Below are 21,691 nucleotides of genomic sequence, written 5' to 3' on the forward strand. Positions count from 1 at the left end.
GTGAGCTGCACCCCAGGAATGCCCAGATCCCAGGCAAGTGCAAGCAGCCCCAGGATTTTGCTTTGGGGAGTTCCAGCTGGACATTCTGCTGCAGACATCCCATGGAGCTGGGTCTGTGCTCCTGTGCCTTGCTGCTGCAATCCATTTCACCTCCTTCTGTGTTCCCCAGGGGCTGCTGGGCTCAGTCATAGCTGTAGGAGCACACACCCCTAAACCCCAACCCAGCCTTGTTACTGCTCCTCTCTGCCTGAATTTCCTCCAAAAGCAGCTTCACAAACTGAGATGGGCATCCCTAAACCCCAACCAAGCCTTGTTACTGCTCCTCTCTGCCTGAATTTCCTCCAAAAGCAGCTCCACAGACTGAGATGTGCATCCCTAAACCCCAATCCAGCCTTGTTACTGCTCCTCTCTGCCTGAATTTCCTCCAAAAGCAGCTCCACAAACTGAAATATGCACCTTTAAAACCCAACCCAGCCTTGTTACTGTCCTCTCTGCCTGAATTTCCTCCAAAAGCAGCTCCACAGACTGAGATATGGGTCCCGGTGCAAGGAGCGGGGACAGAGGGAAAGAGTTCCCCTTTCTACCTGCCCAGGGAGCTTGGAGAAGTGAATTAAACCCCCTCAATAATACCTCTGAGCCTATTAGCATTGCAGGCTGTGTGTATGATTTGGAAGGCGTTGTGGGAAAAATATTTCTGCATAGATTTCCCATTGTGCAGCCCGGAGCGGTGGTCAGCAGGGGGAGGGCCAGGGTGCTCCCAGAAGGGATTTAAGGGGACAGCCTCAGGGGGGCATTCCTGGTGCTGCCTGTCCTCAGCAGCTCGCTCTGGAGCAAAGGATGGCTGCGGTGAGTCTTTTGTTTGCAGGAGAGGGGAAAATCGCCGGGGCTTGGTGTCCTGGGCGGGACTGGGGCTGTGAGAGGGTGAGAGATGCTGGGGGCGGCTCCTCCTCACCCCAGGGCACAGCATTGTCCTGGGCATTGGAGCTCCCTGCCACACCAGGAACGGCTCATCCTGCGGGTCTGGCTGCGGGCAGGGCTGTCCCTGTCCCCTCCAGTTCCAGGCCACAGCAGGGATCGATCGCATGTCCCCTGTGCCCCAGGGATGTGCCACTGCCCGGGGTGTCCCCCCATGGAAGGAGCAGATGATGGCGTTTGGAGTGTGTGGCACGGCTTGGCTTTGCTGTGGGGTGACCCGGAGGTCCTGGCAGCACCGTGGGATGTGGAGCAGATTCCCCAGTCCTGGAGCTTCTGGGAAAGGATGTGTGGGATGGGGGAAGGCACACAAATCCCAGGCGTGGCATACCAAGCACACCTTCCCCCAAGCACAGATGTCACACAATTTGGGGTTTCTGCCAGGCTGACATCCCCATTGGTGCCCCCAGAAACCAAAGCATTACTGCACGGGCTGATGGCCCAGGGGATCCCGTCTCCCCCAGAGCTGTGCCATTGACCCACAGTCACAGGGGCTGGGGGAGCATCTCCAGCTGAGCACGTGGGTCCTCCCTGGTGCACTTCAAGGCAATTTCCAGGAGCAGAGCATCTCCCATCCTTCCTTGTTTGGCATGGGTTCTGTATTTCAAATAGTTTCATTGTCAAAGCTGGGATAATCCTGACTGTGTGTCCCTGCTGAGGAGGCTGCTGGAGCAACAGGACCTTCTGAGCTGGCAGGGGGGTCAAATACTTGTCCTTGTCCCCTCTCTCAAATTGGACATGCATAGCTGCATTTGTCACTGGGGATGAGAGAGCAGCACAGCTGCTTGAGCCCCAAATCTGCTCCAAAATGGGCTGTTTTACTGGCAGGGACAGAGAGCAGGCAGCACCCGGCGAGTCCAGGAGCACTGGAGATGGTGGGAGCTGCAAGGCCACCACTGAGGCTGGGTTTGTGTCACATCAGGGTGCTCAGTGGGTGAGGCAGAGTAGAAATTTTCCAGGGTAGAAATCTATTTTGATTTAGGTGGAATGTACATCTTTAAGTATGTAGCTTGCAGTGTAGTCTGACTGCAAAAGCCTGGGCTCAGAGACACTGCTTCAGTGAAAGACAGAGATAAAGGGGGGAGACAGAAGGTGATAGAGAGAGACAGAGACTGCTGTGAGAGCAGGTCAACCTGACCTAGGAATTCTTTCTGATAAAGAAGAACTAGCTGCAAATGCCACGCGAAATCCGTAAAAATGAATCTGTCTGAACCTGTTGTGGAATTGTATGCATATGGATTTGAGAGGGGGATAAAAAGGGACCTGAAGTTCCCAGAAGTACATATGTCATTTTAAAGGAATGATTCCCGCATGTGTCCAGCGCTGTAATAAACATTCCAGCTTTACAACTTTCACAAAAGTTGTGGAGTTTTGTTTATTTCTGCAAAACAGTGTGGCAGCAAACAGTGGGGCAGCAAAGAGTGGGACAGAAAAACAGTGGGACAGAAAAACAGTGTGGCAGCAAACAGTGGGGCAGAAAAGCAGTGTGGCAGCAAACAGTGTGGCAGCAGCGTGGCAGCAAACAGTGTGGCAGCAGCGTGGCAGCAAACAGTGTGGCAGCAAACAGTGTGGCAGCAGTGTGGCAGCAAACAGTGTGGCAGCAGTGGCCTCACCGCTGCTGCTCTCCCGTCCTGCAGGTGCCGTGCTGGAGCCGGCTGCGCTCCGTTCCCCGGCTGCTGTCCCGCAGGAGGCGAGTCCCGGCCGGCCCGGGGGGCTCCAGCCTGCGCCGCTGCCTCTCGGCCCTGGACCTGGCGGCCCTGGGGGTGGGCAGCACGCTGGGGGCTGGGGTCTACGTCCTGGCAGGGGAGGTGGCCAAGAGCAGCTCTGGCCCGAGCATCGTGCTCTCTTTCCTGATTGCAGCCGCGGTGTCTGCCCTGGCAGGGCTGTGCTACGCCGAGCTGGGGGCCCGAGTGCCCCTGGCAGGCTCTGCCTACCTGTACAGCTACGTGACAGTGGGGGAGCTCTGCGCCTTCCTGGCTGGATGGAACCTGCTGCTGTCCTATGTCATCGGTACAAGGCCCTCCTGATCTTTCTCACCATGTGTTGGTGGCTTTGCTGGGTGTGCTTCGAGCCATCACCTCATCCCACAGCCATCCCCTCTCCCCAGGTACTGCCAGCGTTGCCCGGGCCTGGAGCGCTACCTTTGACCAGCTCCTCGGCAAGAGGATGGGGAGGTTTTTGGGTGCTCATGCAGCCATGAGCTCTGTGGGGCTGGCAGAGCACCCAGATGCCTTTGCTGCTGGCCTGGTGGTCCTGCTGGCAGGTAGGATGCCTCCCCCTGTGCCACCCTCCATCAGGTAGGATGAGCTCCTCACCCCATTGTGGGCTCTTCAGGATGGGGCTGACCCCTCTGATGGCTTTGCCATTTCCCTGAGCAAAGAATGGGGGATGGAAAGGGAATCTGGGGAAATCTGCAAGTTGTCCTGAATTTACCACTGCCCCCCTTTTCCACCCTCCCCAGGAATGTCTACCCTGGTGTCATCCAGGACCTCATCCAGTTTTGATTTTTTATTCTCCAGCGCTTCTTTCCTTTGGAGTGAAGGAGTCCACCATGGTCAACAAAGCCTTCACAGCTCTCAACGTGCTCGTCCTGCTCTTTGTCACAGTGAGTGGCTTCATCAAAGGCCACATGAGCAACTGGAAGCTCAGGGAGGACGACCTGCCGCAGGCAGCTGCCCAGGAGGCTGGGTATGAGGGGCTTCACTCTCCCTGTGCTGCCTTCAGAGTGGGGTGGGGAGTCAGACCCCCAGTGCTTCATGCCAGGAGACACCACTTTATCCCGGGAGACATCACTTTCTCTGTTTCTCCCTGTTGGCAATGTGCCAAAGAGACAAAATCCTAAGCCCTGCTGGGTTGCTGCTGTGGGTTCAGGGGGCTGGATGTTCAGCTTGACCCCATCCTGGGTCCCCATTGCACTGACCCCCCTGCACGGCCTGGTTCTTCTTCCTCCTCCCCAGGAACCAGTCCATGGCTGACAACATCACCAGTGCCTTTGGGGTGGGAGGCTTCATGCCTTATGGCTTCACTGGCACCTTGGCTGGAGCCTCTGCCTGTTTCTATGCCTTTGTTGGATTTGACTGCATTGCTACCACAGGTAACTGGGGTGGGGGTGCTGCTGGTGGGACCCTCCCTGCAGGCTGGGCTGGCAGTGACTGTCCCCACAGTGCTGGGAACTGGTGTGAGGCTGGGAATTGGGCACATTCCCAGCTCTGTGCTGCAGCCACCCTCTCCTGCCTTTCCTGAGTCCTTGTGGAATGTCTGGGCTAATCCTGGAGCAGAGACATTCTCTATCCCAATATCCCAATATCCCAATATCCCTGGGGCCCAGAACATCCAGTGGTCGTTGCTAGAAGGTCTCTGTGTCCTCTCTTGGGGGGATATGGGATCTGCTCTCCAGCCTGTGCTGGGCTCTTAGCCTGCCATGTGCATTAAATGAGCCTCTGTTCCTGCAGCTGAGCTTGTTCTCCCCAGGGGAAGAAGTGAGGGACCCACAGAGATCCATCCCCATGGGCATCATTCTCTCCCTCCTCATCTGCTTCCTGGCCTACCTTGGGGTGTCTGCTGCCCTCACCCTGATGATGCCCTACTACCTGCTGGACACCACGAGCCCTCTGCCAGTGGCTTTTGAGTACATTGGCTGGAGCAGTGCCAAGTATGCTGTGGCTGTGGGGTCACTGTGTGCCCTGACCACCAGGTGAGGGGCATCCTCTGAGGGCATTTCTGTGCTTCAGAGCAGCTACTGGAGCTGAACACATCCAGGAGATATCCCCAACCCCTCCATCCTGAATTACTCCTTGCCTTTCCTGCTTGGTTAAAATCCCTTCCACACAAAGATGTTCCCACCCTGGCCCTTCCTGATCAGGGAGAGAAGCCAAAGTCCTTGGCATGCCACTGAAGGAAGTGGCCAGGTGTCACCATGTCCACAAGGATGAGCTGGGGTGTTCTGGCATGCACAGGTGACTGCAGACATCTCTTCCCTGACACTGTCCCTCATCTGATGGTGAGGAAGGTGATGATCTTGTTAAATGGTCTTGAGAAGGTTATGGGCCATACAGATGAATGGGAGCTCCCTTGGAGGGGCAAAAGGCAGGATGGCACCTCCTGCATTCCTCCCCTCTTCTCCCCCATGTCCTCCCCTGTCTCATGCAGCCTCCTGGGCTCCATGTTCCCCATGCCAAGGATCCTGTATGCAATGGCTCGGGACGGGCTCCTCTTCCAGCCTCTGGCCAAAGTCAGTCGCCGTCAGTGCCCGGTGGTGGCAACTCTGGTGTCGGGGGCAGTGGCAGGTGGGTGAGTGCTTGGGTCACCCTCAGCTGTGAGCAGGCCTTGGTGGGTGTCCTCCTTCCCTCTAGCTTGCCTGCAGCTGTTTGAGCCTTGTCTCTTCACCCAGAGCCAGATCTCCTCACGGTGGGGGAGGACCATTTGGCCTTGATGGAGTCCCAGCCTCTCTGCACTGCCAGGCAGGAGGTGACGGGATGCTTTGTGCTAGTGACCAAAGCACCACCAGGTTCTGTTGCAGTGGGAGTCAGGAGAGTATGACTGAGGTGGGCACAGCAGCACTGCCAGCTCTGCTCAGAGGCTGAAAGGGCTTCTCCTCCCCCCAGCTCTCCTGGCCCTTCTCTTCGACCTGAAAGCCCTGGTTGACACCATGTCCATTGGCACACTGCTGGCCTACTCCATGGTGGCTGCCTGTGTGCTGCTGCTCAGGTGAGACTGCTGGGACAGGGGACAGGGCTCACCCAGCTTCTGGGACGGGGCAGGTGCAGGTTTGTGTGCACTGACACCCAGTGTCTGCTCCCCAGGTACCGGCCTGAGCCCGGCCCTCGGGACACTCCTGTGGGGAAGGTCCCAGCTGTGCAGCCGTGGTGGAACCACCTGGTGCAGCCACCCCCCCATGCCACCCCTCGCTCCTCTGCCCTGGTGGTCTGGGCTCTGACAGCTGCAGGTGTGTCTGGGATGATGGATGGGCTGTAAGGGAGCTGGCCTGGGGGACCCAGGGGGGACATGGCTGCTGTAGCAAGGGCTGGCCTGGTGGAAACCACCCAGCAGCAGATGCAGGGGCTGCATGGCTCCTTCCTGCCCTCACCCCACTGCCCAGTGGGACCTCAGGAAACCTCCCAGAGGGAGAGAAAAGCCAAACCCACCATGAGAAGCCACAGCAGTGTCCCCCGGTTGTCATTTGTCCCCCATGGCAGCCCTGCAGAGGGATGGCACAGCCCAGGGGAGCTGCCCTGACACTGTGCTCCCTCTGCAGCTGCCCTGGCCTGTGCCCTGGGCTGGGTGAGCTCTGCTGGGCTGCCCTGCCTGCGGGCTGGGGGTGCCTGGTGCATCACAGCCCTGGCCCTGCCTCTCCTGGGGATCCTGGCAGCAGCTCTTCTCATCTGGAGGCAGCCTCAGAGCCAGGACAAGGCGTCCTTCATGGTGAGCACCCAGCCCAACCCACAGGGAGCAGGAGGTGCTGCAGCCCTGTGGGGATAGGGTTCCATTTGGGGCTGTTCCCTCAGCTGCAGGTCAGGCACATCTTTGCTGCATCCACATTAATAAGGCACTGCTGGAGGCAGCATGTGGCTTGTGGGGTTTTCCATAGGGACCATGAGGGCTCTTCCCCCCATGGGCTGAAGGGGCATCTCCCAGCTGAGCCCAGTGCCTGCTGAGGAACCAGAGGTGCTCTTCAGTAAAAAGATATCTGGCCCTAACACCTTGGCATACTTTTACAAGCCTCTCATCTCAAATCCTGCAGTGCAGGACCTGTCAACCAAAACACCCTCCCAAGCATCCCTCTCCAGCACAGGCTGCAGCCCCAGCTTGGATCTCTGAGCCTCACAGCCAAGCTGGGCTTCCCCTTGCCTGTGGACAACCAGGCAGAGCAACAAAGAGCGGCATTTAGCCGTGGAATTTACCCTGCAGGTTCCCTGCCTGCCCTTCCTGCCTCTCCTCAGCATCTCCACCAACGCTGTGCTGCTGGCCCGGCTCAGCGCGGCCCCCTGGCTGCGGTACCTGCTCTGGATGGCTGCGGGTGAGCACGGCCCCTGCCGAGGCCCCGGAGCTGCCTCCAGCCCCTCTGGGTGGAGGGCTGGTGGTTTGAGGCACCAATGTTGCTCTGAGCAGTGGTGGGGAGGGAGGGGATGCTGACCCTTGGTGTCCGGCAGTGGTGGGAGCACCGTGTCCTCTGAAATGTGGCCCAAAGGAGGGGGCCAGCGCTCGGTGGCTGGGAGGGGAAGGAGGAGAAGCAGCCCATTCACACCCTATTGTGCCCTTTCCCAGGTTTCCTCATTTACTTTGGCTATGGGATCTGGCACAGCACTGAGAGCCCCTGGCCTGAAGGGACAGGTCCCCAGGAGCTGCCCCAAAGCAGAGCCAGGGAGGTGGCCCTGGAGCCCCGTGGGACTGCCCTGTGCCCATCTGCTCCAGGGCACTGAGGGGCTGGCCAGTTCCTGAGTGCCTGGCTCCCTCCACCCTGTGCCTGTGCCCAGGGAAGCCCCTTGGGCTGTGGGTCCTGTCCCACAGAGGGGCCAGCCCTGCCAGAGCTGCAGGAGCTGCTGCCCGAGTCTGGTGAACCTCCCTGAGCACCCCAAATCCTCACAGCGAGCCCCTGCACACAGAGTTCTCTTTGGAGAGGATAAAGCACACAAGTAGTTTTGCTGTTGTTACTGGGCTGTGTTTTTGTGGTTTTTTTTTTCCTTTGAAACCTTTCCCTGCAGCCCCCCACAGGCCCCTTGCCCACCCTGTTCCTTCAGCTGCTCACAATGAGGTGGACAGGCCTCTCGTGTTGCCCTGACCCTCCATTTCACCTGGGCACCCAGCCTGAGCTGCTATCATCCCCCTCATGACAGCCTGATCCAGGCTTTCCCCCTTCACAGTGTGCAAGTCCTTTTCTGCACTCATTTATTCCTCCTCCTCCTCAGTTCCCGGTGTCCCCTTTCCCAGAGTCGGGGCACATTCTTCCAAGTCCCACGCAGGATCTGCCTGTGGGGCTCTGGGATGTGGTACCAGGTGTCCAGAGCAGCATCCCAGAGCCCACCAGCTCACATCCCTTTGTCCCAGAATCCTGATCCCTCCAGCCATAGCCAGGCAGGCTTTGCTGGGCTATCCCTGCTTTGTGTTACAGCACCTGGGGGGGGCACAGATGGTGTGGGGAGCAGAGGGTGCCCTGGTGGGACGTGGTTGTGACACAACAGGCTCCCCCATTTCCCGCTGTGGCCACCCCATGGGGGTGTGTGGGTCAGAGCTGGACCCCACATCCACGTTGCCTTCCTGGCTGCCCGTTCAGCTGCTGTGTTTGTGATTAGGGTCAGCACAAAGGACGGAAGTGGCTGATGCAGTGGCCCTGATGCTGGGAGGGCCCGGGTCTGCCCTGAGCTGGGAGCTCATTGAAATGGAGGAAAAGGAGCAGGAAAATGGGGATCAGCCTTGAGGCCCTCATCTGGAGCTTCTTTGTTGAGACTTCGTGGTCCAGCTCCCACCCTTCCCCTTCTCCCCACTGTATGGGGTGTGGAGAACACAAACCCCCCACTTTGTCCCCCAAACCACTGACATGGGATTGCTGAGGCTGCTGCGTCTTGCAGATCTGTAATCCCTACAGCCAGCAGCATCTTGGCTGGTGCACACACACACCCACACACATACCCATACACCTACACACACCCAAACACACCCCCACACACACCCACCCACACACACACACACCCACCCACACACACGTGTACACCTCTGGTTAAACAGCACTGGGGAGGGAGGGGACAGCCTGTGACAGCCCCAGAGCAGTGACTCCCACCACACTGGTGCACCCAGGGGAAAGTGCTTGTGTGCATCCAAGCCCTGACCCTCAGCCTTGCTGGCAGCACCTTCCCTGCTGGGGATGCCCTGCCTGGAGCAGAGGGTGTGACCTGCCAAAGCCTGGTACCCCTGGAGGATGCTCTGCTCCCTGATGTGCTGCTCCAGCTTTTGGGGGAGGAGATGGGACTGGTGGTGCTGCTGATGGGCAGCAGGGACAAGTAGGGCTTGGGGTCTTTGTGAGCTGGGACATGCCTGAGCTGCAGGAGCTGTACCTGGGGGACATTTGCTGAAGGTGGAGGAGGTGATGGGAATAGTAGGGTGGGAGCCCTGCCTGGTGACGTTAACACCATGTCCCCAGTGCCCTCCTCATCCTCCTGGTGCTTGTCCTAGTGGCCTCCTCATTGTCCTCATGCCCTGGGGCAGCACTGGTGCTGTTTATATTCAGAGCCAAGTGCTGGGTCAGATCTGGCCCAAAGCAAGTCTGTGTGTCCTGGCTGACCCCTTTCACCCCCAGACACCCCCTCACCAGAGCAAAGGGTGCAGGGACTGCGTGCGTGGGAGGCCAGGGTCCCTTTGCAGCCCCACACGGGCTGGGGAAATGCAGGAGTAAATGTCCCGTGAAAGGCTCCAACACTGCCGTAAAATGCTCCATCACTGCCGTGAAATGCTCCATCACTGCTGTGAAATGCTCCATCACTGCTGTGAAATGCTCCATCACTGCTGTGAAAGGCTCCATCACTGCCGTGAAAGGCTCCATCACTGCCGTGAGAGGCTCCATCACTGCTGTGAAAGGCTCCATCACTGCCGTGAAAGGCTCCATCACTGCGGTCCGTGAGGCGCCCCGAGGGCTCGGCCAGCCCAGAGCCCTGCCCCGACTGGGGGCACTGGTGAGAGCAGCCCCGGTGAGAGCAGCCCCGGTGAGAGCAGCCCCGGTGAGAGCAGCCCCGGTGAGAGCAGCCCCGGTGAGAGCAGCCCCGGGCTCGCAGGGCAGCCCCGCAGTCCCCGGTGCCGCCGGTGCTACGTGGCGATGAGGGGCACCTCGCCGGTGGCCATGGGGAAGGCGGCGCCGTCCCCGGCGTGCAGCACTCGGTACAGCAGCTCCTCCTTCTCCCGGCGAGCCTGGTCCAGCAGCTGCGCCTCCTTCTCCAGAGCCCCGCGGGCCGCCTGGAGCTCCTCGGAGAGCTGCCTGCGGGCACAGGGCACGGGCTGAGGGCACAGCCTGAGCGCCCACCAGCCCCTCTGCTCCCTGCAAAGCACCCGGTGGCACCGCAGGCGGCGAGGTGCTCCCGCACTGCCACCTGTCCCCGCCGGCAGAGATGTCACCTGTGCCCCGAGGGGTGGGACCAGCACTCACCTCGCCATGACCAAGTGGTTCTGGGTGCGAACTTGCAGGTCCTCGTTCTCCTGCTGGAGAGTTTTCACCTTCTCCTCCAGCTGAAGGTTCCTCTCCTCCTGGAAGGGGGCAGGAGGGTGAGGAGAGAGCTGGGAAGCACTGCTGAGCCCCCTGCCACCCCATTTTGGGTGAAATGCTGGCCTGGTGGCATTGCTCACCCATCCCCTCCCCATGCCAAGAGAGGAAATGGGCTCCATCCACCTTTACTCCAGCTGCAGTTTCTGGGCAGAATTTAGGCGGGTAGAGGAGCTGAAAAGAGGAAAGCCCATCTGTGACCCCCCCTTTCAACCCACCACGGTCTCCAGGTGCAGCAGCTTCTTGTCCAGGCCGTGGATGTGCTCGTTCTTCATCTCGATGACGAAGTGCAGGCTCTCCAGCTCCTGCTCCCAGAACGGGCTGGGGCTCCCGTGCTCCTGCAGGGCCATCACTTGTGTCCAAGGGAGCTCAACACCCCCCAGGACAGGCTTTGCTCCCCCCTTCAGCTGTCCTGTGCTCCCCTCTGGTTCCAGCCCCCCCTGCCAGGGTTCATCAGAGAGGCCCCTTGGCCCTGGGTCAGCACCCATAGCAGGTCCCTCCCTGCCACCCTCCCTGCACCTGGATGTGCTTCCTGTAGTCTGTTCTCAGGAGTGACTCCTCCACCCGCTTCATCCTGTCCTGGAAGGATTTCAGCTGGGAATTCAGTGCCTGAATTTTCTCCTAGGAGAACCAGGGGAAAAGCAGAATGAGAGGTATCTGGGGTTTCTTTCTGGGCTGTGGTACCCAAATAACACCAGGGCTGGAGGAGCTGATGCAGTCCCCAAGCACACCAGGGACTGAGGTGGCCATGTGGGGCACCATGGCAGAACCATCAGATGGTCCTCAAGCCCTCCACAAGCCTCCCTCCCCAGGGATTTCTCTGCTGGTACCTGTAAGGCTGCCTCAGACCTGTGGTGGGACTCTGTCAGCAGCAGCTTCTCCTGCTCGTGTGCTCCCTGGATCTCTGTGGGGGAACATGAGCTGAGTGCCACCAGTGTGGGGACATTGGGGCAGCTGGCTCCACCTGAGCCCCACAGAGGTGGAGAGCAGGGAACAGCATCCCCATGGCCCCACAGGCAGCCAAAGGCACAGGGCAGTAGCAGGAGAGGGGAGCTGCAGGGAGCCCCAGTGCCCTGGCACACACCTTGCAGGGTTTCTGTGTGCTCTCTCCTCAGGGCATCAAGCTGTTCCTTCAGCTCCCACTCTTTTCTCTTTTCCACCTGGGAAGAAGTTGGATGAGAAATCTCAGCGTGAGGGATGTAGAGCTTCACTGCTTTGGGCTTCCTCACCCTTTCTTAGACCCATCCTTCTCCCAAAAATGGGAGAGCCCAGCATGTGCCAGGGAGGACCAGGCTGGTGACATGCTCCATGCCCAGCTGCTGCCTCCAGCAGCACCAGCTCTTCCAGCTCACCTGGATCTCGATGTCCTGGGAGATGCTGGCAGTGCCTGCCTGGCCGGCATCCTGCTCCTCCTCCTCCTCCTCCTGGCCTCGGAGGAATCTTGCGCTCTCCGCCCACTCCTCAGGCCGCGCTGCCTTCTCGCCGTGCTCAGGAAGCAGGCAGGCCTTGGCTGCGGGACAAACACGGCTGAAGCAGCGCTGGCTGCCTCCCCCTGGCTGGGCTGCCTGCACACCCTGGGCAGCTGAACCTGCCAGTGCCAGGGCCGGGTTCAGCACTGCCGCCCTCCCACTGGAGAAACACCTCCCTCCACCTCTCTGGTCCATGTCGGGATGGTGCTGCCAGGCTCAGAGAGCGCACAGAGCTTGTCGGTCTCCTGTTCTGGGGATGACCTGTCTGACTGACAGGAGGGGATGCCCTTGTCTCTGGGATGCCCTGTTTGCCCTCCTGCACCAGCATGCACCTACATCCTCCCCATCCTCCCTGGTGCCATGCTGGGGCCTGACCACTGCTTCCTTAATATCACTCTGAGAAAGCAAAGCAGGGGGAAAACACATTTTTTTCCTCACCATTCTGTGTCTTCAAGGCTGAGAGCTCCTGGGAAGACGATCCCCTCTGCTGCTGGGCTTTTAGCTGTCTCTGGCAGAGAGAGAGGGGGCTGGAGCAGGGGGGAACAGAGTGGGGCAGGTGGCTGCAGGCAGGGAGCACCCTGCACTCAGCCCCCATCAGCTCTGTTAAAACACAGGTCCTGGTGGAGCAGTGGCCCCTCCCCAGCCCCCTGCCCTCTCCCAGCACTGGGCACCCATGGGTGTGCATGTACTGCCCATCAGGCAGCCTCAAGCTCATGCCAATTCCCTGCATCCCAGACAGATCACCAGGTAGCATTCAGCTGGAAAACCTGGGGGATGCCACCCCCACCGACACGGTGCTGGTGCAAAATGGGCTCCATTAGCAAAACTTTTGGTGGGGGAGAGCAGGCAGCACTTGGCAGGGCCCAGCTTTGGCACTCCCTTGCCACCCTCCTCCTGTCCTGGGACGCTCAGCTCAGTCTGGTCCCTGGCACCTTGCAGCCCCCCAAACACAGGGCTCTGCCAGGGCCTTACACAGATGGGCTTTGACACAGCTGGAGCAGGAGTGAGAAATGAGAAATAGCCATAAATCAGAGGCGGTCCAGCCCCTGTGCAGGGCTGGCAGCAGGCGGGAGCAGGCGGCCAAGCAATGAGCTCAGGAGTGCAGGAATGCGCTGCACAGCCCCGCACGCTGCCGCTGCTGCCTCGGGGCTGAGATAACCCAGAGCCAGGAGCTGCCTCCAGCAACACAGCTCCGTGGGATGCCTTCCAGCCCTGCATGGGATTAATTTAGTCACTTGGAGGGGAGAAAAGAAAAAAAAAAAAAAAAAAAGTGGATATATTTTTATCAGTTGCTGAAAGATAGAAGCAAAGCTCGCAGGCTCTCGGCTCGGCCTCGCTGGCAGAGGGCAAATCTGGTCCCTGATGCCCATCACTGAGATGTGATTCTGGATATTGCATAGGTGCACGAGGAGTGAGAAAATTCACCTGAAGGCACGGAGCTGCTCTCCATCCCCGGCAGAGCTGTCCCTAAAACTCCCGATCGCTAAGGAGAGCAGCCCTGTGCCCGCTGTGCCGGCTGCTCCCCGGCTCGGCCCCGCACGGCGGCGCGGCCAAATCCAGCCCGGATTAGGGAGCCTGGCTTGGGAAAAAGCACGGGAAAGCAAACAGCCGCCCCTGTCCCCGCCTCCCCTGCAGCCCCCCTCCTGGAGCTGGGGGCAGGCGCAGTTCCAGCGAGCAGGAGAGCTCCAAGGCTCTGGGAAGCCACGGCTTTATCTTCCCTTCTATGGCATGAGCAGCCGCGGCGTTGAACGCGGCCCAGGCGAGGGGGCGAGGAGGCAGCCGGCAGTCCGAGCTCACAGGGCTCGTTCTCCTTGTCCATGCAGCTCATCCAGAAAGCGAGGGCTGCCCTGGGATGCTGCTGAATCCTGGCACACCTGACTGCAAAGTGTCCGCAGGAATCCCTGCCTGTCCCCTGACACGCCTCATGCCAGCCCGTATCTCCCTGGCATTTACCGTACCCCTGTCCTGTGAGGGGTTTTGAAGTCAGGGGATGGGGGCAAGGGGAGAGATAAATGAGATAGCTGAGGCTCTGCAGTCCTGAGGGCATCACAGGAGTCCTAAAAGGCCTTCTCCCCTAGCCCCACGCCCCATATCCCCCCCTCTTTTTCAAAGTCTGTGTAGGAGGACCCTGCTGACACAGGGGGGTGACACACACCTCAAGGGTTTTGGGTGATCTCAGCAGAGCTGAGAGCAGGATGCTGTTACCACCTCCAGGAGGGACCCCAAACCCCCAAACCAAACCACCTCTGCTGCATTCGTCCTGCTCACTGGCATAAGTGATGCCTAAGGACAGAGAGTTGAGGGCTGGTGACCTCCATAGCACAAGCAATGTCCCCAGCACACACCCAGGGAATCTTCACCTCTCCCCCACACCCCAAATCCAGCAGGATGGGACCTCAGAGCCCCTCAGTCTCTAAAGGAAGATGATTTGAGACACCAACACTGAATTCAGAAACAGGTGAAGCGAGCAACAGGTTCACCAGCATCAACAGACAAATCTAAATACTTGCCCTGAGGCTATGAGTGAGGCACCTTCCTACCTCTAGGAGCAATTTAAATAGCATCTAGAGCTAATTTTAATCATAAGCACTCAATTGTCCTTTGGAATAAAAGCTCCACCTCTGGGGTGAACAGCAAAATTTGGCTGAAAGCTCTGAAATATGGAGGGACTTTCCACTGTCACTTCCAGAGAAGCTTTGCGGCACCCAAACCTCTGGTATCGCCTGATGCATTTTGGAGAGCTGGAAAATCATCCCGGAATCCACAGTGTGTGCAAGGAGCAGGTTGGGAATTGCTCCAGCTGGAACGGCTTTGGCCAGGGAAAAAGCAGCCTGATACATCCTGCAGGTGGGGGCCATCCACAGTGTAGCTTATCCTGTAAGTTCTTGGGAACCTCTGCCAAAAATACCTTCTAGCTATGAAAAACCAAAAGTATCTACATTCTTACAACTAAATATTTCTAATAGTCTGGAGCAGAACTGTTTATGGATGGATTAATAGGGATTTCCAACAGGACCTGAGTCATCTCCAAGGGTTCTGGGGTGGGGAGCACCAGTGCAGAGCAGCTGGCACAGTGTGGGCAGCCGGGGTGGCTGCAGCCTCTGCTTCAGCTCTCAGCGTGAGGTGCGGTTTTGGACTGTATTTTTCTTCCTCTTTTCCTGTTTTACAAGTACATTAAGCAATTCAACCATGCAACCTAGCAAAGGAAATCACAAAGAGGCAGGAAATGAGTATTTAAATCCTGACTCTGCTCCTGGGGAGGAGGCTTTGCTTTGTGGCTGTGGAGAAGGGGGCCAGGATTTGGCCCATGACTGTAACACCTCCCAGGACATGCAGCCGACGCTCAGCGCTGCCAGAGCAGTGCTGGCACAGCTCCGTGGGACCTGTTTCTAACCCTGCTGCTGTGTTTCCTCCAGCGATGGTGATGGTTGTGTTGGGAGGTGATTATCACCTCTCCTGCAGTCAGATCTGTGCCGCAGACCATAGGCAAACACTTCACACTGTTGACAGGCCCGAGTTTTGCATTCTGACCCTTCCCTGACTCCTGGTGCTCCGTACAGTTTCTAGCACTTCAAAATAAATTCACCCCAGCCCTGGAAGGCGGCCAAACCTCAGCCCTGACTTTTGGGAAGGCAGCTTGGCCTCTCTCACGCCAGGAGCGTGACCAAAGCGCGAGCGGTGACCGTGAGTGGCCAAGCCGGGGTGGATGGAGCTGAAGGGGAAGGAAACCCCCGGCGCAGCACCCACAGCTCAGGGCTGGGTTCTCTCTGTGCCTCCCTTATCGCCCTGCTGCCCGCTGACTGGTGCCAGGGAAGGATGAGGCTGCCAAGGCACCTCCCCCAGGGCACACAGCGGCTCCTGGTATGTCATCCACCCACCAGACCCAGCCCAGCACCAGCTCCTCAAGGTCAAACCTGGGGCTGGCTTCAAATGCAGCCCCCAGCCCCATTAGAGTCCCCAGCCCCATGAATTGCACATGCCTTCTGGATGGGCTTATCCCTGGGGTCTGAAGTCTCCCCTAACCCTAAGCAACCTCAAGGGACCAACTTTGCAAATCCACCCATCAGCATGGAAGGTGAAGGTCTCTCCTGCCTTTTGGTACTCTGGACGTGAGAACATGGGCAGGAGTGGCCCCACGCCTGCCCTTATGCCTTTAAGCCGTAACGGGGATTTTAAGTGCTTCTTTCAGAATGACTTTCAGTCACAGCAGCAGGGCTGTTTATGGGTAATGACTGTTGGTGACACAGGGCTGAGCAGAGCGCGGGCAAGTGCAGGAAGGGAGACGTCTGTAGGCAAATGACAAATTTCTGTGTTTCGGTGAATGTGGGGCTCTCAGCACCTGGGGCCTTGGGGCTGTTGTTTCACCCTGTCCTCTGCCTGTTCTTGAGAGCTCTCAGAGTCACAAACCAGCCCAGAAATATCTGATCTTATGGCATAGCATAGAGTGAGATTTTTTCCATGATGTGGAGAAGCGACCAAGCCTGCAAGTGCTGTAAATAAAGGCACTTGTTGGATGCGTGTGAGCCCTGTGCCTGCTCCCCCTGCACATCCCGCAGTGGGTTCTGTGCTCCCAAGTGGGGACTCTCACAGCTGGATCTGCAAAGGGCCACCCGTGCCAGGGGTGTTCCTGCCTTCCCTCCTTCCCCTGCCACCCTCCAGCAATCACAACAGCAACAGCAGTAAGCACAGCACATCCAACAGCAAAAACATCTCCCGAGGTCAGTGGTGAGGCACTGGGGCAGCATGAGCACATCAAATAATAACAATAACAATGATAATAACAATCAGCAGATAATTTCAGACCTTGCTGAAGAGCTTTTCAGTACAGAGCAACGTGCTGAGATCTGAGGGGACTCAGAGTGTTCCCCTACAGGAGCGATGCCTTCAGCTCAAGGGGACACAGCCTTTGGGATGAGGGAGGATGCTGTGGGAAGCTGGCAGAGGACTAGCTGGGGGAACCCATCCCTGTCATCTATGGGACCAGCATTTCCAACAGGCATCATCATCCCAGATCCTGCACCCCGTTAACTATAAAATCCCCGTGATGTCGGCGTGAGCCTGGAGGGGTGCAGCAGAGTGCAGGAGGATGCAGGAGGGCGGGTGGCTGCCAGCTTTCATTGTCCCCGCTGCCATTTCCCCCTCCACAATGCCCGTGGGGTCCCACACAGCCGGGGACAGCCACACCGCCCGACACCACCGCTCCCGGGACAGGGAGGAACCCACGCCGGGTGCCCCAGCACCCCATGTCCCCAGCAGTGCGAGCAGCGCTCCCCGCAAACATCAGCCCCGCGCGAACCCCAACTCCATCGAACCCCGACAACGTGTGCACTCGCTCCCACGAGAGCCCGACCCCACGGAGCCCCGACCCCGAGAGAAGCCCAGCCCAAGCCCAGCCCCAAAGCCCCCGCAGCCGCTACCTCGGCACCGACGGGGCAGCAGCGCAGGGCGCTGCCGGTGCAGCCCATGGAGCCCCGGCGGGACCCGCTCAGCCGCGGGGCGCGGGGCGCGGCATCCCCCGGCGAGCGGCACCGCTCCGGGACGGGACGGGACGGGATGAGCCGCCCCAGCTGGCAGGCAGAAAAAAAAAATTAAAAAAAAAAAAGTAATAAAAACGTCCGGCAGCTGCTGACAGGCAGCGCCGGGAGAGGGTGCTCTGCACCCCCGAGCCGCGGGCAGGGCCCCCGGCCGCAGCCTGCCCGCCCCCGGGGCTGGCCCTGCGCCCCCTCCACCCCGGGGTGTCCCCGCCCTGGGCCGGGGTGCTGCGGGAATGCTCTGTCCCACGGCCCCCTGCACTGAGGATGCTCCGTTCTGGGTGTGGGACAGGGACAGCCGGACCCCTGCGTTGGAGGTGTCCCCTCCTGGGCGAGGAGAAAGGGGAACAGGAGCCCTGCACCAGGCTCCTGGGGTGGGAGCAGGACCAGCTGCTCAGGGGGCTGCCTCTGCTGAACCCACCCCAGCCCCCTTCGGAGTAGGGATGAGAGTGAGAAAGCAGAATCCATCTGCCTTTTGCCATCACCCCATCAAGTTTCAGCTTGTGTGGGGGTACTTGTGGACAAATGGTGGGTTTGGGGTGTTACTCCTGCCAGGAGCTCTGCTCTGGGGGTCGTCGTGCTGGCTGGAGAGGGTTTTGGTGTGATCCATATTGCCTGAGGGATGGCATCCTGACAGCCCTTCCCTTGAGCATCCCACACACCCCAAACGCTGGGCCTGGAGCCAGGGTTCCTTTTCCAGGGGGAAATCCTACACTTTGGAAGTGGGTCCTGAACACGTAGGGAAACACATGGATTTGAAAGTGTCCCATCTAAAAAATAATGCGAGGAAAGGTAGGTTCTTCCAAATGTTTTGATTTTGATTTTATTTTTAAAATACTTTAAAAAAATTATTGTTTTTATAGATTCCTGAATGACCACACATTTTGACCTGAATACCCATTGCTGCTAACCAGAACTGCTGAAATGGGAGTGTTTGAACCTGATCACGAGGCCGTGCCTGTATGGAAACATCGCAAGTTTTTTGTCAACAAGTTTCTATTCTGACATTTTCCAAATATCCCCTGGGAGAAGTCCAAGCAGCCTGCGGCTCTGGGGATGCCAACACCTTGGCATTTTGCCTGGGCAGCGAGGGAGGAGTGGAGGTGCCTGGTTGTCCTGTCACGTTCGGCTTGGAGGTGTTTTTCTTGCCCTGGTAACCCTGGCACGGGAGGAAATTGTGAAACACCACTTGGATGGGAGGATGGGGAAGGTGAGGGGCAGGCCCACTATGACCCAAGTCTCCAGGGGACTGGTGGGGCCAGTTGCCTGCGTCCTCTTGGGTGGGTGCTGCCAAACCTGAGTGAAATTTTGTGAGTCACAGAAGCCTCTGGCATCTGCTCCCACTGCTCAGAAACCACCGAGAGCGTCTCAGTTCTTATCTCTCCCAGCACTTCAGCATGGGGCAAGTCTCCTTCCCTGCATGAGAGTACTTATTTGGGCTGAGCAGATCGTTTGTGGGATAAAAGCCAAGCGCAAGGTGCTGTTCTCCACCTCTCCAGGGTTAATTAAAAATCCTGGTCCAGACTTCAGAGACTGCAGGCCTACAGTGGCAAGCACAAAGCACATGCAGATTTCCAGGCTGAATTTACATCGCTGGAGCCTGGCTGCAAAGAGAAGCAACTGTGTGGGCAGCTGATGAGGACCCTGTCCAGCTGCCATCACATCTTGCTGGTGCACAAAGGGACAGTAGTTTGCACATGTGCTGGTGGAAATTTCAGCTTTTTTCTGTGGGGTGCTGAGGGGGTGCTTGGGGACACCCCCGTGCCACAAAATGGGGCTCCTGGTAGGATTTTTCATGACGATGGTGGAGAAAAAACAGTTTGGTCACATCAGACTAAGGCAGAGCTGGGGCTTGGGGATGTGCCTGTGCAGCAAGGCCAGCTGCAGCACCCCCATCCCCAGATCCCCAGCCTCTGCTTGCAGGCTCTGCTGTGACAGCCCTGTGCTTCTAGATTGCTGCCTTTTGGGGACACGGCTGCCCAGACCATGTTACATCCTTCCTTCAGCCTGTGGGTGCACTTGTGAGGCTGCCTGCCAAAAGCCCTGCCTGTGCTACCCCAAACCTCTCTTATTCTAGCTTGCTTTTAGCAATTCCTCAGTTTCTCCAGTCTTTCCAGTGGAAACTGCATGGGATATGTGCCTGCCAGACTGGTCTTTCATCTCAGCCCTGCTTTATCCTCCTCTGCCCCAGTGCACTGAAAACTTGCTCCCTTTTCAGGGCAGCACTTCAGCAGCCAGAAACTGTTCTGTTCAGCTGCTTTTAAGCAAAGCAGGGGGTTTCCATGGCATTGTAGGGGTAACCAGAGCACCCTGGGGATCCGGGGAGCACAAGGGCCTGGAGACTGCATGAGGCAGCCTGGAGAAAAAGGGGACTGTGGGAGCGAGGGAATTTCAAGCCATGCAAAGACAGGAAAATGAGTCCAGGAAAGCAGAGGTGGTGTGGTGCCCCCACCTGAGGCAGCTTCAGCTCATTTTGAAGTTTGCTCTAATGTCTTTTTTTGGTGTTATCTTGATGTCTCCCCAGGAATGACAGCAGCTGGAGACATCTCCAGGGCTTTGTCTAGAAAAGTGAGACAAGGAGGCTTTATCACATGCTCGGCTGAATTGCCGCAAATGGGATAACAGCTGGAAAGTCGAGGTAATTTGTACCAATGGTCACTTAAAATGTTTGCCAAAGCTTTTGGATAAGAAAAGCATTTGTGCAAACTGTTGAAATGTCTCTTGTGGCTCTCTCTCTGGTTCTAGCTGGTAAGGACTGGGCACAACAGGATGGGTACAAGGCAGTGTCAGTGCCAGCCTGGCATGGTCTGTTTGCAGAGTGGTTCTGTGAGTGCAGATGGGGTAATTATTTTTTTTTTTTCTTGTTTGTATGTCTTATTTTCAGAAACCTAGTCTGGAAAAATAAAAAAAAAAAAGAGAGGTGGAGGATATTTTGCTGGAAGATTTTTGGGTGATGAGCTGGCATGTGGTGATGCCTGATGGGTCCTGGTAGAGCTGCAGCCCAAGCAAGGGACAGAGAGTGGTCGTGGTTAAACCGTGCTCATCATTTGCCATCTGTTTGCTTTTGTAAATGAGAGGTAATGATGTTCTGGCTGCTTTTCTTCAATGCAAATCTGAGGTGTTTAGCCAGGTCTGCTGAGACCTCGTGACTCAATTTTGCATGGGTGAGATACCTGAAAAAACTGTTTGAATTGGAGAAGTTCTCACATGTGTTGGAGCCCAAAAAAAGTCACAGGCTCCTTTAGTGGGGATTTAGGTCACACATGATTCTGCCTTGAGGTAGTGAAACGATTTCAAGTCATTCCTGTCCCTGCCTGTGCTTTTCCAAGCAAAAAGATGTGGGTTAACCTGTTCTCGCAGTCCTTTATTCTCTTTTTACCCCCATGGCAAAGTGGAAAAGGATGGAAAAGGGAAATGAAACCTTCACTCACAATGGCTGTGAGAAGCAGAAAAGCATACGATACCAGTGGCTTGAGGTGAGGGGCTCTGCTCCCCTCCCAGCCCCAAACACAATGCTCCTTCTGTGTCCCCATGCATCCCTACCCTTATCCCTGTCCTCCGGCTGCTCCAGGGCCTCAAAGTGAAAGCTAATCCCAGGGGATAACTTTCCACCCCGCTCCCGGCTGGGAGGTGCGGGCTATTTATGCCTCACCCTGGAGCCTGGGCAGCGGATCGGCGGCGCAGTTGTCGCTGCGGGCTCGGGGTGGGCAGCAGCGCCCAGCGCGTCCCCTGCCTGCTCCCACGCCCTGCCGCTCGCTGCCGCCCGGCCTCGCTGCTAAATAAGGACGGAAGGCTAAAAATAGAGCTGAGACGGGGCTTCGGACAAGGCAGGCAACCCTTCCCAGGGTTGGGAGCAATATGGGGAGGCCAAGCAGCGTCCGTGTGCGAGGGAGAGCAGAACTGAATGTGGGGAAGGGTCTCACAAGTGGCTCCTGACTGTGCTGTGGCGGGGGGGAGGGCTGAGATCTGCCACACTTGTGTCATGTGTGCTCGGCTGGCTCAGTCCCCTCCGCAGGATAAAAGCATCTGTCCACCAAAATATATGGGAAAATCCATGCTGCTGTGCCATCCTGATAGAGGGGTACCCGTGTCACCATTCCAGCATGATGGGGGTGCCTGGGGCAGCTCTGTCTGGAAAACGATCCGCAAACAGGGGGTAGGAATGGAAGAGGGGATGATAAATCCAGCATTTTACATAGATGGGTGGTAGGGGTGCTGTGGCAAACTGCCCACTCGGGGGCTACCCGATGCCAGCGTCCCCTCCCCCCTGCTCACACGCATCGGGTGTGAGGGTCTCAAATATCTGAAATATCTCAAATATCTCTGCTCTTCAGCTGCCGCCTGCCCTGTGCCGAGCGCGGGGGGAGCGTGGGTGTCCCGGGTACTGCCCAGAGGGTACCGACCCTCGCACAGCCGGGGCACCCCCGGGCGGGATGTGCGGAGGGCCGCAGCCCTGGCTGGAGGGGTGGGTGGTG

The 21,691-nt window shown here is 57.8% G+C and overlaps 2 protein-coding genes across 2 annotated transcripts; one reads left to right on the forward strand and one right to left on the reverse strand.

The window, feature by feature from the left end:
* Positions 1 to 2,169: 2,169 nt before the first annotated feature.
* LOC134425001 (cationic amino acid transporter 2-like) lies at positions 2,170 to 8,386 on the forward strand. Its single transcript, XM_063169208.1, is given in 14 exon segments — positions 2,170 to 2,250; positions 2,610 to 2,982; positions 3,080 to 3,235; positions 3,492 to 3,636; positions 3,930 to 4,066; positions 4,444 to 4,666; positions 5,122 to 5,258; positions 5,577 to 5,679; positions 5,775 to 5,917; positions 6,227 to 6,393; positions 6,880 to 6,988; positions 7,237 to 7,366; positions 7,446 to 7,615; positions 8,262 to 8,386. Coding segments are annotated over 14 exon segments (2,199 nt in total).
* Positions 7,609 to 17,175, reverse strand: CCDC69 (coiled-coil domain containing 69). The gene is made up of 9 exons (XM_063168869.1): positions 17,103 to 17,175; positions 12,124 to 12,193; positions 11,569 to 11,726; positions 11,301 to 11,376; positions 11,047 to 11,120; positions 10,736 to 10,837; positions 10,435 to 10,554; positions 10,103 to 10,200; positions 7,609 to 9,934 (listed from the first exon to the last, which is right to left on the reverse strand). Exons 1-9 carry the CDS (start codon positions 17,148 to 17,150, stop codon positions 9,766 to 9,768), a joined length of 915 nt encoding a protein of 304 aa, XP_063024939.1. The 5' UTR covers positions 17,151 to 17,175; the 3' UTR covers positions 7,609 to 9,765.
* Positions 17,176 to 21,691: the final 4,516 nt, after the last annotated feature.

This window comes from Melospiza melodia, chromosome 14 (genome assembly GCF_035770615.1).
Source record: "Melospiza melodia melodia isolate bMelMel2 chromosome 14, bMelMel2.pri, whole genome shotgun sequence".
In the NCBI taxonomy this organism is placed as follows: Eukaryota; Metazoa; Chordata; class Aves; order Passeriformes; family Passerellidae; genus Melospiza; species Melospiza melodia.

Coding starts and splice junctions, on each gene's coding strand:
- CCDC69 (XM_063168869.1), bottom strand. CDS start 17,150: ATGGGCTGCACCGGCAGCGCCCTGCGCTGCTGCCCCGTCGGTGCCGAG. Junction 11,727..12,123: donor AGCCTTGAAGACACAGAATG/GTGAGGAAAAAA, acceptor TTTGTCCCGCAG/CCAAGGCCTGCCTGCTTCCT. Junction 10,201..10,434: donor TGCTGCACCTGGAGACCGTG/GTGGGTTGAAAG, acceptor GCCCCCTTCCAG/GAGGAGAGGAACCTTCAGCT.